At 54.4% G+C, this 19,098-nt stretch overlaps 1 protein-coding gene across 25 annotated transcripts in view; it reads left to right on the top strand.

The window, feature by feature from the left end:
• LRP8 (LDL receptor related protein 8) overlaps window positions 1–19,098 on the top strand; it is an 80,119-nt gene that overhangs the window by 45,135 nt on the left and 15,886 nt on the right. For 5 of the 25 annotated variants that reach the window (XM_086388974.1, XM_086388893.1, XM_086388912.1 and 2 more), the window contains exons 5-14: window positions 2,655–3,038; window positions 3,962–4,084; window positions 4,881–5,003; window positions 8,117–8,236; window positions 8,312–8,437; window positions 11,607–11,781; window positions 13,736–13,963; window positions 16,379–16,497; window positions 16,734–16,873; window positions 18,371–18,512. In XM_086388974.1, the coding sequence (XP_086245100.1) occupies window positions 2,655–3,038; window positions 3,962–4,084; window positions 4,881–5,003; window positions 8,117–8,236; window positions 8,312–8,437; window positions 11,607–11,781; window positions 13,736–13,963; window positions 16,379–16,497; window positions 16,734–16,873; window positions 18,371–18,512 (1,680 nt within the window). Of the gene's footprint in view, window positions 1–2,654; window positions 3,039–3,961; window positions 4,085–4,880; window positions 5,004–6,925; window positions 6,965–8,116; window positions 8,237–8,311; window positions 8,438–11,606; window positions 11,782–13,735; window positions 13,964–16,378; window positions 16,498–16,733; window positions 16,874–18,370; window positions 18,513–19,098 lie in introns of all 25 variants that reach the window. The other 20 variants (XM_086389040.1, XM_086389006.1, XM_086389017.1 and 17 more) reach the window with 9 other exon arrangements.

Below are 19,098 nucleotides of genomic sequence, written 5' to 3'. Positions count from 1 at the left end.
TAAGTCTCTGGAATTTGGGTATCTCTGAAGCTGGAAGTGTCTGGGTATGGGGCAGATCCTGGCTGGAACCAGCAGTTGCAAAGCCCAGTGGTACACTGCCTCATTTCTGCAGTTGTGATAATTCTGTGGGGCCTCACTGGCCAGTGAGAATCCTCTCCCCTCCATACCTCCTGAAAATCAGATGTTTCTGCAGTCATCAAGGCTATCAGCCACTATTTCCAGGTGTGGGAATAGCTCTAACTATGGCATGTTGTGGCAGAAGGCAATGGCACCCCACTCCAGTACTGTTGCCCTGAAAATCCCATGTATGGAGGAGCCCGGTAGGCTGCAGTCCATGGGGTCGCTAAGAGTCAGACACGACTGAGCGACTTCACTTTCACTTTCCACTTTCATGCATTGGAGAAGGAAATGGCAACCCAATCCAGTGTTCTTGCCTGGAGAATCCCATGGACGGAGAAGCCTGGTGGGCTGCAGTCCATGGGGTCGCACAGAGTCAGACACGACTGAAGTGACTTAGCAGCAGCAGCATGGCATGTTGTGGCAGGGCTGTTCCCTGTTAATTATAGAAAATAGTCATGTTCAAAGGTCCTATTGGGCTTCTCTGCTTCAGCTCCCAATCACCAAGGCAAAGGAAAAAGAATTCTCCCTTCTCTCATTCCTCAAAGCTTCTTCCATTCATGAATGCTGGGAGGGGTCCCTGAACACAGGCCTGATGATGTAGATCTTAAAGGTGCTGTCAGCTTCGAAACCTTGGAGCAAGCTCACGATGAAGCAGCTCTTCCTCCTAGAACTCTGATCGTAGTGAGTCCTCCTCCCTGTCCAGACAGGGAGGAGGAGGGCTAATCTAGGCATCAGCTTAATCTTGAGGGGCAGACATCACAGAGTAGGGTGTGCATTTCCTACCAAGGCCCCAACATCCCAAAAGCCCAGAAGGGGAAAAAATTCATCTGTCAGAAACTTGATAGAGCCATCAGCAACACATGACATGAGCTGCCTACATTGTGAAACTGAAGGCATCCTTCTATTTTATGATCACTAACAATGAAAAAGGACAGTTTTCCAACAGAAAGTAAAAACAGACTCTTGGCGCCCCCACGTGGAAAGATGGGGTGCTGCCACCACCAAGTTACGGGGCTTCCCAGGTGGCGCTAGTGGTGGTGCTTCTGCCAATGCAGAAGACATAAAAGATGAGAGTTTGATCCCTGAATGGGGAAGATCCCCAGAAGGAGGGCATGGCAACCCACTCCAGGATTCTTCCCTGGAGAATCCCATGGACACAGGAGCCTGGGGGGCTACAGTCTATTGGGTCACAGAGTCCAACACGACTGAAGTGACTTAGCATGCATGCATATGCAGCCTCTGTATCCATGCCTGGCCTGGGGCTCCAGCCTCTTCTTGGCCTCTGTATAAGGAATGAAGGAGGGAGGAAGCCAGGTCGCTACTCTAGAAACAGCCTGAACTCCAGGGTGGGAAGAAAACCGGAAAGCCCAGAGGAGTCAGAGTAGGAAGTAAGAGCCCCAAACCTGAGTTCTGGACCCCTCGTCACCGCGGACTGACTGTGCGACCCTGGGCATGTTGCTCCTCTCCCTGGGCCTCAGTTTCCCCATCTGTAAACTGGTAGTGGGGCTACTGGTCTCTAAGGCTGTCCCAGCCTCTGAGCTCAGAGCAGCCCACCAGGGAGGGGAAGCCCAGGGCCCTAGGCAGGGCCAGTGACCTGTGCCCATAATGATTGTGAATCCCTAAATTATTCCTCACACCTGGGCTGGTCCAGCCTCCATCTACACCACACGCACTCACTGCAGGGAGCTCTGTGCTGGACCTTCAGGAAAAAGTGGGTCAATCTCAGAGCCCACCCCTTTGCAGTTTGTGGTCATGGGGCAGACACAGAACGACACGAGACCCGGACACCTGAGCAGGCTGTGCAGGGCACCTGGAAGAAGAGTGGAGGTGTGTGGAGACTTCCCGAGCAGGGGAGCACGAGTGTGTTATGAAAGAGGTAGAATTTGGACCCTTGAAGGATTTGAACTCATCACTGTGATAAAGAGAGACAGTGGTAGGCAAGAGATGGGTGCCCAGCAGATGAAACAGCCTGGGCAAAGGCTGGGGAAGTGGGAAAGTGTACAAATGGTCTAGTGTGTGATGTGAAGCAGGGTGTGAGTGGAGTGAGGTGATGGGGTACAGCAGTAGCTCCATGCCAGTGGCCTTGGATGCCAGGCCAAGGGACTTAGAGGGGATAGTGCAAGCAAACCAGGGAGCGGGGTGGGCCCTGAGCTGTGTTGTAACGAAGTAGGTCGAGGCCTTGTTCCTGGAAGGGTCGGTGTCATGCTACATATCATTTCCTGGGAACATCGGAGAGGCCTTCAAGCCAGCTTACACTCTGCAGCTTTAGAGACTCAGTCCCACCATCCTGCAGGCAGCAGGACAGGAATTCCCGCTCCCAGTGAGGCTAGGCAGGAGAGCCTGCTGCACCGGGTCGTTCAGCATGACCCTAGTTGGACCCCGACTGGAGGCCCCCTTTGCCGTCCACATTTGGGGCCCCCAGCAGGGCTCATTCAGGCCGGTGGGTGAGGATCAGGGCCCCTGGAGCGGGACCGGCGGGCCCGGGGCGCCGGGGATAGGGTCCGGCGGGCCGACCGGCTCTCTGTCCCGCGCAGTGTGCGCCCCGCACGAGTTCCAGTGCAGCAACCGCTCGTGCCTGGCCGCCGTGTTCGTGTGCGACGGCGACGACGACTGCGGCGACGGCAGCGACGAGCGCGGCTGCGCCGACCCGGCCTGCGGGCCCCGCGAGTTCCGCTGCAGCGGCGACAGCGGCGCCTGCATCCCAGAGCGCTGGGTCTGCGACCGCCAGTTCGACTGCGAGGACCGCTCGGACGAGGCGGCCGAGCTGTGCGGCCGCGCGGGCCCCCGGGCCACGCCCGCGCCCGCCGCCTGCGCCGCCGCCGCCCAGTTCGCCTGCCGCAGCGGCGAGTGCGTGCACCTGGGCTGGCGCTGCGACGGTGACCGCGACTGCAAGGACAAGTCGGACGAGGCCGACTGCCGTAAGCCCCCGCCCACCCCCATATCGCCCAGGGCCGCGGGTGCGCCGCCGTCCGCGGAGGGGGCCGCCTCTTCTCGCCCTACCCCGACCCTAGTCTTGGTTTAACGGGCGCGACAGAACTGGGGAAACGTGAAGTGTGTGTGGTCACATGGCTGCTAAGCTGTGGAGCTCAGGGTCTTCACAGGCACCTATGACCCTCCGGGATGCGCCCCTGCCCCTGTCATACCTCCCACCCCTGCCTTCCCTGGCCCAAGCAGTCACCCACCGGTTCCAATGCCAGAGACCTTGGTACACTAAAGAAGAGCCCCAACTCGACCCTTCCCTACCTCCTGGGCCTGCTCATCCTTCAAGGCTTCTCCCAGATTCCTCTGATGGGCCCTGCTGGGCTGGGTTCCCCTGAGCTCCTGCAGGTTCCTGGCCACCTTGTCTTACAACACATCCACACAATGATCTCCTTTGCCCTTCAGCCCTGCTCTGCACCCTTGAGCTCTTAGAGGAAGGGGAGGCTCTTAGTAATCTGTGCCCCCCCCCCCACCCCTACATCCTGGGCACTGAGGAAGGGTTTGCTGAAAGGGTGGGGTCATTAAGTAACGAGCACTGAGATTCCAAAGACGTTTAGGTGCCTGTTCCAGAGGGGTGGCCCTGGGGAGAGACGGTAGAGAGGGAAACAGGAGACCTGTGTTTTAGTCCTGGCTTTGCGTGCCAGAGTGCTGTGTGACCCTGGGTGAGGCCTTCCCCCTCTCTGAGCTTCAGTCTCCCCATCTTGTGCCTTGGCCAGGTGTCCTCCGAAGACTCCCAAGCTCAGCCACTGGTTCTCTTCTTGCTGGGGGTGGACGTGGAGTGGAGGTGGGGCTGGAGGTGGGGGAGGAGAGCTGTCCCAGCACCTGAGGGCACTGACCCTCTCCGCTTACCCTCCCCTGGCAGCGCTGGGCACCTGCCGTGGAGACGAGTTCCAGTGTGGGGATGGGACTTGTGTGCCTGCCATCAAGCGCTGTAACCAGGAGCAGGACTGTCCAGATGGGAGTGACGAAACTGGCTGCCTGCAGGGTGAGTGTGGTCAGTGGCAAGGGGACAGCACCCCCTGAGCTTTCCCCTGGCTCCCTGGAGAGAGTGGAGTTAGGAGACACCACCCCTTGGTCCTTATGATGCCTCTTCCCCCAGAGTATTACTTGCCCCTAAACCACCCAGACCCCCTCTGTGCGGGTCCGCATGGCACTAGACGTGGAGCCTTAAGGACTTTGCAAAAGCTGAAAGAGGCCTGGGGGAAGGGATGTGAAGGCACTGCAGGAGATCCAGCCCCCACCCTTTGTCTACATCTGCACCCACAAGCAGGGTCACTAACTGGTTCCCGGACCGGGCAGAGGCAGAGTCCTGCTCCCCAGGGAGCCCCCTTAATTCTCAGGTGGCTCTCTGTCATCACCCTGCAGGAGTAGGGACCCTGAACCCCTGGTCATCTGGAGAAATGGATCAAGGATTGGGCGGTGAGGTCGCCTCCCCAGTTTAGGACCCCTGGAGCACAGGCCCCCTCAGGAGATGGTCCCTGCAGCCCCCAGGGTGTCTGTAGAGGGGCTGCATTTCCCTCCAAGGTCCCTAATGCTGGTAGTTCAGATGTAGACCCCCACACCCTGCCCACCTCCATGATCCTGGTTATCCCTGAGGTCCTGTCCTTCTATGAACAGAGCTCCCACCAACCCTGTATTCAGCTGTCAATCCTGGGCCACCATCTGGAGGCCGGTGGGGGCTGAGTCTGGAGCTCTCCTCAACTCCCATGGGCCCAGCCCACCCCAACCCTCCCTACCTAAGGTCTCACAGGTGCTGTCCACTCTCTTGTCCGGCCCGACAGAGTCAACATGTGAGGGTCCCCGCAGATTTCAGTGTAAGAGTGGCGAGTGCGTGGACGGCAGGAAAGTGTGTGATGCTCAGAGGGACTGCCGGGACTGGTCGGATGAGCCTCTGAAAGAGTGTGGTACAGTACCTGTCTCTGTCCGGCTGTTGGACTAACCCCCGCCCTGTCACACCCCCTCCCGGCCCTCAGGCCACAGCCCTCACCCACCCCTCTGCACATGTGCTGTTCTGACCCTCTCTCTGGACCCGTGTGCTGTCCCGTGGTCTCAGAAGGGGCTCTTTGCCTTTGGGGCCTCTTGTTCTGTGTTTCTGCTAATCTAAGGGCCTTTCCTTTCCGAATGCTCAGAAATTGTGCTTCCTCTCGTAAACACAGCCTCTCTTCAGTTGTTTCAGATTCAGACCTCTGAGTGTGTGCTCACTCGGGAACTTTCTCTCTTTCTCATTGTTTCTGCCCTGCTGTCCTAGCCAGGGCCCTGGCCTCTGAGGCCTTCCAGCCCCCCAGCAGGGGACCCTGCCTTGTAAGAGGCGGGGAACAGCCAGCGGGTGGCCAGACGAGGTCCAGATGAAGGTCACTGGGCTCAGGCCAGGCCTGGGTAAGGATAGGGCAGACCCAGCAGCAGAGGGTGGCACCGTCCTGTGCCCTGAGGAACTTTCTGGGAGACCAGACTCACAGGCTGGACACAAGCAAGGAATGCAAGGAGGCAGTTGCCCTGACGGCCAGAGCTGTCAGGCCGGGTTCCAAGCTAAAAGGAGTGGGAGAGTCTGGACTGCAGGTGGGCGGACATCACCGAAACCCAGGGCGGGCTCTAGGAAGGTTCATTTCTGAGGTCAGTGGCTTGGACAGAGAACCCCTGAGCGGACAGAGCCTAGGCCAGACCCTCCCTCCCCTACCTTCCTGGCAGGCCCGTTTCCACCCAGCACCTCCTGGGCCTTCAGAGCAGATCATTCCCTTGAGCTTCCTGAAACAAAACACTTTTTCCCCTTTTGAAGATTAAGAAATTGATTTCAGGAAGGAAGAGAAGCTGGGAGAAGGTCACTCGGCCTTCGTCTGAGCTTGCAGGTGACAGACTCCCCCCAGGCTCTGCCCTGAAAAGTCCCAGAAGAAGGAAGTTATGGAAAAGAGGATAGGGCGGCAGGAACATCTGAGCCTAGGCGCCCTACCGGAGACTACTAACCTGCTGAACTCTCTTCTCTCTTGTCTTTTGCATGACACTCCAAAGAGACGTATGTACGCATGTGTTTGTGTCTCTGTGCTGGTGAGAGACCAGTGTCTGTATCCATGACTCCTTCTCGGAGGAAGGCAAGGGAGTTGCATCGTGTGTCTCTGTGTGGCTGCCATGTCTGTGTGAATGTGCCTGTGCATGTGAGCTGGTGTGTGAGCATGTAGATGTGTGCATGCAGGTGGGCACTAGTGCTGGGGGCACTGCCCCTTCCTTCCGTGGGGACCCCAAATGCTCCTCAGGCCTCTCTGGACCACTTTCCCTCCCTCCCTCTGCTACAGGCCCCAGCAGACTCACCTCCAGGGTAGATCAAACTGGGAAGGCCCAGACTCCCCTCTTCTGCCTCCATGCTGGCTCTCCAGGGCTGAGGGACCCTCTACCTGTTCTCTGACCCTGACTCACCTCAACCCTGGAGGACTCTGCGCCTTCGTCTTTCATGGAAGCCTAAGTCACGTGGCACTCTCCCCTTCCCCATCAGAGCCATCTGGCACCTCCTGCTCCACCCAGTGCTCAGTAAATACGGTGGTTGGACTGCCGCTCCTGCAGAAGGAGGGGGAGGAAGTGAGTGATGGTGACTGAGGCCATGAGTGAGCAGGTGAACAAGTGAATGGATGGCGCTGAGGGAGCAGTATGCAGTGTGCTATGGGAGAGATCAGGGAGGGCTGGGAGTGATGGGAAGATCCGAAGGTGGTGCCCTCCAGAGACCACCCCAGAGCTACTGTGGCTCAGCCCACCCCGAGGTGCTGGGGCTTCCCAGTGTTGGGCCTGGCCGAGTCATCCCCAGCCCGCCAGTCATGGGGTTGCCATGGTCTTGTTCTTTCAGTTCTGCCAACATCCCAGAGAAACAGGAGGCGGCCCAGGGGTAAAGGGGAATATTGCCCCAGCATGGCTCAGGCTGGGTGGGGGGCACCCACAGCTATGCATGGCCTGGGGTGGGAAGCTCAGACTGGCTGTGTGCATGGCCCTGGCTGGCTCGGCACAGCTCTGCTTGGCTTGGCTGGAGTGGCGGGGCAGGGGTCTAATGGGCAGAGGGTGGCACGGCACCTTCCCCTGGCTTGAAGAGTTAACCTTCTGTGATTCTAAAGCCCAGAAGATGCTGTGAGAACTTGGTGAGCCTTGGTCCCGGCCTCTCTGACCTCCACTAGGACCCTGCCAGACGTGGTGAGGGAGTGGAGGATGGGGGAACCAGATCCCTTCATCCCTTGCAGCAGTCGGTAATCTTGGGACCAGACTTGTGACCAAGTGTAGGAATAGGGACAGGGGCTGAGAGGAGAGGAGTGGGGAAAAAGTCCACCATAGTTCACAGTGGGAGAGAACTGACTTAGCAACAGTGCCATGGAGATAGAGGCCTGGCAGTCTTAAATAACCACAGGCTCAGTAGAGGGCAGCCCTTGTAGTAGTTCAGACCCCTCTGGGTGGCAGACTAGCTCTGGGCCCCGTCCAGAGAGGGACATGGACAGAAAGAGTGCATCCAGAGAAAGACACCTGAAAGCCAGGGGACCAGGAATCAGTGCTTTAAGGAAATTCTGAGGGAGCCATTGGACTCTGGCCAACCCTGCATGGCACCAGCTGCCTCAGGGGGAAGTGGGCTTCCCGAGACTGGAGGTGGTTAAGCAAGGGCATTTCACAGGGGATTCTTAAGGTACTTGACGGTTGGACATGGCACATGCTTACTGAGGTCATGAGGAAGGAGATGTAAGAAACGTGTTTGTGAAAGGAAAGACCTTAGGCAGCCTGGCTGCCTCCAGGCTGGTGATGGACAGAGTCCTGGCCTGGGAGGCAAAGGACCCGAGTTCTGGTTCCACCCTGTCCTGTCTGTGTGTCTGGCCTTAAGCAAGGACCCTCTCTCAGCCTCCTCTTGCCCAGTCACCTGGCTGACGAGGCTGTGGCTCGATGAGGCTCTGAGGGAGGCTGAGGCTGCCCTGAATCTCTGCTTCAACTCCAGGCCCATCCATGTCCCGCCCCCACCCCAGTCTCAATTCCTGGACCCTCAGGAGCCCATGTCCCTCTCTAGGCCTGAACGAGTGTCTGCACAACAATGGCGGCTGTTCCCACATCTGCACTGACCTTAAGATTGGCTTTGAGTGCACGTGCCCTGCGGGCTACCAGCTCCTGGACCAGAAGACCTGTGGCGGTGAGCACCCCCACCCCAGCCCCTCAAGCAGAGGCAGTTCCTCCTGCTGGTTCTGACCTCTGCTCCTCCCCACAGACATCGATGAGTGCGAGGACCCAGATGCCTGCAGCCAGATCTGTGTCAATTACAAGGGCTACTTTAAATGCGAGTGCCACCCTGGCTACGAGATGGACACACTGACCAAGAACTGCAAGGCCGTTGGTCAGTATGGACACTACAAGGTGGGGGCAGGGGAGCAGCTCTGAGCAAGTCCAGGAAGCAGCGTGCTTAATGCGAGGAGTAGGTGTGCACACATACCCCCTCACACACTCAGATAGGAAGTTGCAATATATAGCACACACACAGTGCAACCGTGCACACAACACTGACCATGCATAGAGCCACCCAGAGACTGCACTCACATGGCAGATATAAGCTGGACCATGCTGGCCACAAGTGGCATAGGCAGCCCACACAAAGAGCTGCGTGCAGACCTGACGGTGATCATCAGGTCAGCCGATGGAATTCACTTTATTCATTTGTTTACACTGAACACCTAACATTGTGGTAGACACTAGAGACTCAACAGTAAGCAAAACAGATTCAAATCTCTGTCCTTATAGGATTTACACTCTAGTAGGTGAAACAGGAAATCAAAAAACTAAGATTCAGTGCATGGCAGACAGTAATTAGGGTTCAGGAGAAATATAAAGTAGAGAAGTCCAAGGGGGCAATGGCTTACGATTTTAAATGAGAGCTGTCAGGAAAGCCCTCACTGAGAAGGTGACATTTGCATAAAGACCTGAAGGAGAAGGAGTGAGCCATGCATGACCTGCAGGAACCAAAAATAGCAGCATGCCTGCCGTGTTGAGATAACAAAGAGGAAGCCAGTGCAGCTGGAGCAAAGAGAATAGGAGGAGATGAAGCCCACAAGGTGACTTGGGGCAGATCATAAAGGCCATCTTGACTATTATAAGGGCTGACTCTCACCATCAGTCCGGGGGAAAGAAGCTTTGGTGGGTTCAGAGTAAAGAGACAGGGTGCCTTCCATTTTAACCAGCTCCCTCTAGCCGCTGTGTTGAGAATAGACCGTCAGGGACAGGGGAGGAAGCTGGGTAACTGCTGCAGAGGTCATTGCAGTCAGCCCGGAGAGAGGTGATGGTGGATTAAACCAGGGTGTTGCATGGAGAAAATGAAAAGTAGACAATATGAATATATTTTCAAGGTCAGGATTTATTTTGAAGCAACAGGATTTTCTTATGAATTGAATGTAGGATGTGAAACTGAAAAAAGGAGTCAAAGATGACCATGAGGTTTTTAACCAAACGAAAAAATGGGATTGCTATTTAAGGCATTGGGAAAGATGGTAAAAGAAGGTTTGGGAGAATATTGGATTAATTTGGACATGTTAAATTTAACAAAACTGTTTAGACATCTCAGTGGAAGTATTGTGTAGGCTGTTGGATATATGAACCTGGAATTCAGATGCACAAATACCCACTCTGTAGGCTATAACAATACAGCAGCTACAATAATTGACATAGAGCCGGCAAACCCGAAACACTTAGCACCCAAACTGTCCAATGTACAGAATATACATTAGCACATCACATGTAGCTTGCTACCAGTTCCTTCCCCCACCTAGGACAGGTGTGACGTGTAACATAGACTGTATACTTGCAGTGGAGACAACACACAATGGCCCATATATATACAACCCCCACATATCAATATCTAGAGTGCAGTTCCACCAAAACTCCAGTCGTAAACAAACAGGGCACCTGTCACAGTCACAACTCTCAGTAAAAATCAGTTCAAGATACCCTTTAACCCAGCTCCTGCCCTCAGGAAGATAAGGTGTCTTTGCTCTCATTTCCGGGCGAGGAAATCCCTTGTGGCTCAGCTGGTAAAGAATCCTCCCGCAATGCGGGAGACCTGGGTTCGATCCCTGGGTTGGGAAGATCCCCTGGAGAAGGGAAAGGCTACCCACTCCAGTATTCTGGCCTGGAGAATTCCATAGGTTGTATAGTCCATGGGGTCGCAAAGAGTCAGACACGACTGAGCGACTTTCACTTTCCAGGCAAGGAGATCACAGATTGTCAATGGGAGAGTTGGCCTTGAACCCAGCTTTTCTCCTTTCTCCTTGCACATGGAGCTGTATTTTTCCATGCTCTGTGTCCCATACCCTCCCTGCCACCCCCACCCTGCTTTGAAATGATCTCTATCACTACACACAGGTCACACCCTCAGCCCCAGGCCCCACATGGCTCTGTGCTGGTCCCTCCCAACCCCCAAGGAGCACATTACCCTGGCAGAGATGTGCAGTGACAGGGACCAGGGGCCCTGCAGAAGCGTCAGCTGGAAAACAAGACTGGGAGAAGGCCCAGGCAGCTCCAGAGATAGGTGTTTCTGCTCAGAGACTGCAGATACCTGAGAGTGGCCTGTTACATCTGAAAACAGGCTGGAGGAGCGGCGGCCTGTGCCAAGTTCTAGACCCTCCTAGGCCTGGGGGACAGTGATCTTCCCCATGGAGTTGCCAGGAGTGTTAAACCTTTGATGTTCTTCCTGAAATCTAATCCTAAGTCTGAAAATGAGTTTATATATACACCAGTTGTGTGTTGTCCCTTTGCATGTGAATGATCTGTATCATATTATACACATCCTGCCCCAGCTACTGGCTCAGAATAAAGTGCATATCCAGATCACAGGATCCTTTGTGATTGGGTCCCTGCTGGCATCTGCAGATTCATCTCTTGCTGTGTCCCCAAACACACTCTGTGTAAATTGAAGACTCACAATGACCTCCTTGAATCTCCTGCCTTGAGCCTCACCACCAGCCCTGAGGTCTGTGCTCCATCCTGCAGCCTCAGTCATCTTTGTAACTCATTTGTAACATTCATGCTGCCCCTTCTTGAATGTTGCAGTGGGGCCCAAGCAGAAGAGGAGGCAGCTGTTGGGGAAAAATGCACTGTAGGTAGAAGGACAGCTTGAGCAAAGGCCCTGAGGCAGCAAAGCTCTGCCGTGGGGAGATGATGACAGATAGCCTGGTGGCTGGGACCAAGGTGTTAGGGGGGTGAGTGATGAGGCTGGACAGGGAGCTGGAGTTACTGCAGAAAACCTCCCATACAGGCCAGAGGAAATGGAGTCATCTCAGATTTGGAGGAGTTTATGTCTAATAAAAAAAAAATCCCTCTTGTTATGTGTGGTGCTTTGCATCTTATGGCTTTTGTACCCGTTATCTCACTTATTTCTCTAACTTGTGAGGTAGGAGTTGCCACCACTTTTTACAGGAGATGAGGTGTCCCCCAGCAAACCAGTGGCAGAGCCTTGGTCTCTAGACCCCCCCACCTGTTGCGCTGACTCTTTCCCTCTCAACCCCCCTGCATGGCAGCTGGCAGAAGCCCATCCCTGATCTTCACCAACCGGCACGAAGTGCGGAGGATAGACCTGGTAAAGCGGGACTACTCACGGCTCATCCCCATGCTCAAGAACGTCGTGGCACTGGACGTTGAAGTTGCCACCAATCGCATCTACTGGTGTGACCTCTCCTACCGCAAGATCTACAGGTGAGCAGAGGCCTGGCTCCTGCAGCCAAGGCATGGAGAGGGCCTGACAGAGGAGGAGAGGACCGGTGGCCTCTGCACCCGCTCTGCCCCTAGGTTCCCCCAGGACAGAGTTGGGGCTTAGGAGGGGATGCAGGAGCACAGGGCACGTGGAACTGCCGGGACTTCCCCACCTGCTGGGCCAGCGGAGTCTGAGGGCTTTGTTGGGAGAGCACCTTTGGGCCCACACATGGGGGCTTTGACTGACCTCTGGCGGCCTGGTCGGGCAGTGCAAGGCACAGGATGGTGCCTCTGGCTTCGGCGGGGATTTTCAGAGCCACTCACATACATGTGTGTTGGATGCTCAGGACTCAAAGATGACTCAGACCTGGGCCTGCCTGGAGGATCCCACTCAGAACACAGTGATATCTCTTGTGATGATCATGAAGGAAAAGTATACAGGACACCTCCGACCCGGTCTGGGGGCTGCACTACACCCAGACCAGCCCTTCACATCACAGTCTGTTCCCAGGAAGGCTCCTCACACACACAAGAAAGTTCTCTCCTGGGAGCTTCTGCGTGCCCAAGTCCCCTTTGGTAGTCATGTCCTTTCTTTGTCCTGAGATCCACTTGGACTCAGGACTGCCGATGACCAGGCCCTGGGTGGACTGTTGAACAGGTGGTGGGATGGATGGATGGAAGCAATGCCAGTGGCTTCTCAATGACAACCCAGTGCCTATCACACCCCAGCGCACATAGACACACTCACACTCGCACACCCAGAACCAGCTTGAGCAGTGTGTGTCCAACAGTTGTGACTGAAAGAGGCAGGATTTGATGACAGACTGTGTGTGGGGCTGTAGCAGGAAGAGTTGAAATGAATTCCCACTTTCGTTTTGAGAGTTTCGGTTTCTTGCTTGGCACTTGGGTACCGTTCTCTGAGATGGGACCAGGAGGGGAGAGATGGTGGTGGGGTAGGCAGGCTGAGTGTGGCTGAGAAGAAGGGAATGGGGTGAATAGTTTGGGATGTGTTGCGTTCAAGGTGTCCATGAGACATTCAAAGGGGGCCAGTTGGCTTTATAGTCTGAAACTTAGACACTTGTCAAGATCAGAGAATTTGAGTCATGGATGGCCATGGGCACTGTGGAACTAACAGAGCAAAGAGAGGGTCTGGGGAGAAGAAAGCCTTGGGGAAAACAGCGTTTGGGAGACATAAAGCCCTGCTAGTGTTGCCCCCTGAGTGTCTGCTGTATTTTGGCGCCTTCTCTCTATTCTCACTGCCTCAGCCCTTCTGCAGACCCTCTTCGTCTCTCACTTGGACGTGCTCACAGCCTCCTAACTGGTCTCCCTGCCTTTATCCCCTCCCGCTCCAAACCCTTTCGTACTCTGCACGTGCCACAGTGATCTAACTCCCCTGTCTGGCCATGTCCTCTGACCTGTTCAGTTTTACCCTTAGCGCATATTCGAGGGCCATCAGGAGATGGCCCCTTCTACCTACTCCCCGTCTCACACCCTCACTTACCCCCTCCACCCCTGCCCGCTGGCTCTCTCAGTGTTTCAGAACATGTGCTTTGGCATCTGCACATGCTGACTCTAACCCGACCTGTCTGTTCCTTGTGTTCCTGGTGAACAGATCCTTCAGGGCTCAACCACAAGGCCTCCTCCAGCCCCCCAGGGTGATGTAGTTTCCATTTCTCTGCTGGTACAGCCTCTGATACTTTCCGTAATCACAGAGTATTGGTGTAATTATTGGGCTATAAATTTCTGTCCCTTCTAAACTGAGCTCCTTCAGGCCAGAGACTGTGGCTGACTCAAGCTTGTGTCCTTACCCTGGTGGCCCAGAGAACCCATTGAATGGAACTGAGCCAAGCTCCTCTCTGGTGCACTGCCATGGCCCAGAGGGAAGAGAGGGGAAGGGCAGCTGCAGACGGGCCCCGGCGGTGGCATGCCTGCCCACGCGAGCCCTGGTTGCTCCTAGCGCCTACATGGACAAAGCCAGCAACCCCGTGGAGCAGGATGTCCTCATTGACGAGCAGCTGCACTCTCCCGAGGGCCTGGCGGTGGACTGGGTCCACAAGCACATCTACTGGACCGACTCTGGCAACAAGACCATCTCCGTGGCCACAGTTGATGGCAAACGCCGATGTACTCTCTTCAGCCGTAACCTCAGCGAACCCCGGGCCATTGCCGTCGACCCCCTGCAAAGGTGAGTGTTCCCACCCCCAGACTGTGCTGGGCGCTCAGTCTGCACACGTCTGTCACCAGAGCTATCTCGAGGGCTTCGGAAGGCCCTGGGCCACCCAGACACAGGCAATGGGGGAGAGAGTCCCTGCGGGCCCCTCAGCCTATGAGCGCCTGACCAGGGGTCCTTGTGCACTGGCTGTCAGGGCACTCCCAGGACTGGGATACTCATCATATCACAGAACTGAGCATCTCAGGGCGCTGGAGACTGTAGATATTCCTGGGGCAGGACGTCTTCCCTCAGGTTGCCATGCGCTGCAGGTGGGCATCTGGTAGGTGCTCATACTCCCAGAGACAGGAGCCCATTACATCCCACACAGCCTGTTTGAGTGGGGGGCAGCTCTGCCCGTTGGAAAGTGATCTTTGTTTGTTTCTCACATTCCCAAATCTCTCTGATTGGCCTCTGGGGTTACCTCTGGCTGTCTCCTCCCTGCCCTTCCAGACAGCCAGAGAGATTTGAGGAACAAAATTACAGGGTCTACTCTGCTCCAGGCTGCCCACCTCCATCCCCACCCATGTTGCCCACAGTCTCCGGGCCCCTCATTACCCAGGCTGACCTGCTCTGGCCATGCCTCTGTACTGGGAGTAGGGATTCTGAACAGAGCAGGACTCCCTCCCTTCCTCAGTAGTGATGTCCTGAGATGGCATGGTTTTTAAGCAGCTGCATCCTATTGCTTGCCAGAATCACCAGCTTCCTCCTTCTGCTGTTTCCTTAATTGTTAAGCAGCGATAAGAGAACCCTCTTCTTCCAGTCGGGCAGCTGGGGTTGGGGCTGGCCACCCGAGAGGGTGTGTGTGGCCTTGGGAAGTGACTGACAGCTGCCATTTACTCGGCACACACAGGTGCACCCAGCACAGTCCCAGGCATTCTGCAGACACTGAGTCATCTCATTTAACCCCACCTCAACCCTGTTCCCGGTCTGCTGTCATACAGACCTGGGGCTGTACCTGCCATGTCCCCCAAACCATGTGGTTACACCCAGCCCATCCCTAGTCCGTTGTGGATCTGCCAGGGTCCCAGCAGGAAACCCACTGCACACTCAGATGAAGATAATTTGAGGCCGGTTAAACCTTTAGAGCATGAGCCAGTTGGAGTCAGCTTTGTGTGGGAGAGTCAGGGGAATAGACATCCTGACCTCAGTCTGTCCTCTTCCCCCTCCAATATTTTGCTGAATCCAACTGGAAGCCAGACAGCTAGGGAGTCAAGCCCATTGATGTGGTTTCCACGTGCACCAGCCTTTTGCTGTACAGAGCAGAATGGCGATGGGATTCAGAGCAGCAAATGGAAGGGATCCAGAACAATCACTCGGCCCTTTAGCCTGGAGCCAGCTTGGCTGGACACCAGGCTTCAGCAGAGGCATTATGGGGAGGGTTAAGCATGCAGGCTTGAATTTCAACTTAAATTTGAAGCCTGGTTTCTCTGCTTGTTCACATCGTGATCTTAGGAAAGTCAGCCCCTCTGAGCCACAATTTATTCATCTGTAAATGGGACTAGTAATGATACCCTTCTGGGGTAATTGTGAGGCTAGAATGAAAACACTAGTTTGTTCAACAAATAGTAAATGAAGACCTATATCACACACAAACCACCTGCCAGGCATAAAGTGAGGACTAACGCAGATGAGGGACCCTCCCTTAGTGGAGCTTGTAGACTAGTGGGGAAACAGACAGCAAACAAACACACCACACGCCAGAAAGCCTACAAAAATCAACAATGGTGTGAGCGCTGCAGAAGGGAAGAACGGGGTGCTTTAAGAGAAGATAACAGGGAGAACCTACTTACTTGGAGGGGAAGGAAGAACCTACTTCCTAACAGAGGAAGATTCTCTACTGAAAAGACATTGTAAATGGGAAAAGAGTGGGAGCGAAGGCTCCGTGAAGGCCTTGGTGCCCTGAAGGACCTAAGAGAAGCCCTGTGGGGCAGCTGTGAGGTTTGTAAGGAAGGTGGGCGATGGTGCTAGGAGAAATAGCCAGAGAGGTAGGCAGGGCCCTGGTCATGCAGAGCCTTGTCAGCTGTGGTAAGGATTTGGGATCTGATTTTAAGGTCAATAGGAGAAGCCATCATGAAGTTTAAAAACTGGAGAGTGGTAGATCTTAAAAGTCCTCATCACAAGAAAAACCACTGTAGCTATGTGTGGTGCTGGATGTGAACTGGCTTATTACAGCAGTCGTTTTGCAATATATACAAATACTGAATCATTGTGTAATGCACCTGAAACCAGCTCACCTGTCAGTTCTAAGACTGGATGTTCCCATGAACTCTAGAGGTCTGCTTCCAGTCCCCACTAAGCATGATCCAGCGGGCCGTTGAGTCCTTGTGAGCCAGACCACCCCAGTCACGTTCCCTGTCAAGAAGCTCAGCTGGGTTTTCTCTCCTCTAGGTTCATGTATTGGTCTGACTGGGGGTTCCAGGCCAAGATTGAGAAGTCCGGGCTCAACGGCGTGGGCCGGCAGACACTGGTATCGGATGGTATTGAGTGGCCCAACGGAATCACCCTGGGTGAGCCCTGCCTTCTGTTGTAGTGCCTGACACTGACCACTGCCTGGAGCTCCATGGGTCTCATCTCCACATCCCCTCTTAGAGCCAGTGCCTATGTTTCCTGATGGTTTCCCTGGGCTGGCCTCCTCCTGAGGCCTGGCCTGGAGATGTGGGCAGGGAAGGGGCACAAAGGAGCCAAGGTCCAGGCTGCAGTCGCAGGCTCAGCAACTGATCCCCTCGTCCTTTTCCTCCCCAAGATTTGCTGAACCAGCGCTTGTACTGGGTGGACTCCAAGCTGCACCAGCTGTCCAGCATTGACTTCAGTGGAGGCAACAGGAAGATGCTGATTTCCTCCCCTGACTTCTTGAGCCACCCTTTTGGGATAGCTGTGTTTGAGGTGAGCCCCGAGAGGGGAGGCAAGGCTCCTTCAGGAAGCTGGAGCCTAGGAAAGGCTGTTCACACAGGACGACTCCCTGAGACTCGTCCAGGTGGAAACAAAGGTTCAGGGAAGCCAATTGGCTCGTCTGTATGCAATATGTGAGCTGCCTGCAAACAGAGGCTTTGCAGTCCCTTGTCCACCTGGCAGCCTCTCCTGTGCTTCCTCCCCAAGGCCCTTCCCCGAGAGCACTTCTCATAGGTAAGTTGCTAGACCTTGTGCGCTCAGCACCCAGCACTGTACCCACATATACAGAAGGTGCCCAATAAAGGGAGGAGGAGGAATGTACATTTCCTTAGTATCGTTTACTATTGGAAATGGCCTGATAGATGCTATTCAATTCAACCACTCGCACTCACTTTTGCTGGATCCTGGGGTCATAGGGGTGAACCAGGCATCATCCTAACCCTCAAGAAAAAAAGACCCCTCCCGCCCCACCCCCCACCAAAAAAAAAAAAAAAAACACCCCACAGCAACAAAAAAGAAGCTCATGGAAGAGTGAAGAGGCAAGACCTTCCTGTGTTCTGACCCTGACAACCTTTCTCCTTGGGGAATAAGGAAGCCAGAACCAATCAAGTTCTTGTACACACATACCTCTTCCCCATAACTTGCTCTGCCATCAAGGGGAGGGGAAGCAAGGGGACACTGGCCCATGGTGGGTGTGGGTAGTGTTTGCTTGGAGCAACATCACCCAGCACAGCTCTGAAACTGTGGGCAAAGCTCCACCTCCCACGTCCAGCCTCTGCTTCAAAAGACAGGTGTGTTCAGACACATGTGTTTGTACTTGTGCATATATGTGGCATGTATGTGGATGTGCATGTGTATACATAAATGCATCTGTTAAAACATGTGCATTCCTGTATGTGCTAGTGCTTGTGAATGTAAACGTGTATACCAATAATTAGACAAGTGCTCATTTAGGTTCGAGTGTGCCTTTGGGTATGTAGATGAGCATGTGGGCTTGTGTCTAGGTCTGCACAGAGTGCATGGTTGTACCTGTAAATGTGAATTTGTCTACATATGCACATCTAGGCTTGTGTGGACTAACCATTGAATGCACACGCGTGTACACCCAGAGGCTGCAGGAGGAGGCCCTGTAGGGATAATACTCACTAAACCACACATCCTCTCCGATCTTGGTCCCGGGCCCTAGTGACGGTAATAGCTAAAGAGACCCAACCCAACCCTGGTTCTGCTGAACTCCAAGAAGCAGGACTAGCTCAGCGTTAATGAGCAGCCTTTAGGCCAAAGCACAGAATCACTGAGTAACCCTCTGAGACAGAAGGAAACCACAGCGTATGCCACAGGTTAGAGCTGAGAGTCCCACCGCGAATCCGTGGACAGGAGACCTCAGGGGAAATGCCGGAGCAGTTCTGGTGACTGTGGTTTGGGCCTGAGCCCTCAGACAGAGGTCATGGGTTTAGGCTCTAGGCCATTCTCTGTATCTGTACCCCACAGGACAAGGTGTTCTGGACGGACCTGGAGAATGAGGCCATTTTCAGTGCAAATCGGCTCAACGGCCTGGAAATCTCCGTCCTAGCTGAGAACCTCAACAACCCACATGATATAGTCATCTTCCATGAGCTGAAGCAGCCAAGAGGTGAGCCTTCCCCAGTCCTAGGTCCCCTGCCTACATCCTCTCCATCCAATAGGCAGGCTGCGTTCACATTCGTGTCACATCCCAGCACCCCCTGAGGCAGTGCTGACAGTCCCTCTCATGGGTGAACTGCTTAGCTGTCACATATTTTATTTCATTTGCCTCACGCTCTTGGTGAACTAAGCCTGGGTATAAATAAGTGAACATACAAATGTCCCATTTTTGTCAGTCTTACAAAGTATGGCAATTACTGTTCTCATTTAACCGCTGAAGAAACTGTAGTGGAGAGGTAAAATAACGTCGGCAGATCGTAGAGCTAACCCTAAACCTAGATCTGTCTGATTCCAGAGCAACTTTGGCCGTGAAGAAGCCCATTGCTTCTCATCTGTCATTTGTTCATACTTGGCAGTGGTATAAAGTAATGTATCCTAGGGCCGTCAGTAAGTCAGCTGGCTGGTTGGGAACAAAAGCCAAGAATCCTACCATTAGGTTGTTCCCGCCTCTGTCACTAGGGTATCCTCAGTTTAACTGTAACAGAGAGGGTGAAGGTGGGGGAAAGCGGGTAAGGAAATCAGGTTGGTGCCTGATT

This window comes from Bos grunniens, chromosome 3, assembly GCF_055505025.1.
Source record: "Bos grunniens cultivar Pamir isolate PY7600 chromosome 3, Bosgru_T2T1.0, whole genome shotgun sequence".
Lineage (NCBI taxonomy): Eukaryota > Metazoa > Chordata > Mammalia > Artiodactyla > Bovidae > Bos > Bos grunniens.
The sequence above is the reverse complement of the archived record's forward strand: the minus strand, read 5'-3'. Positions and strand labels throughout refer to the sequence as shown.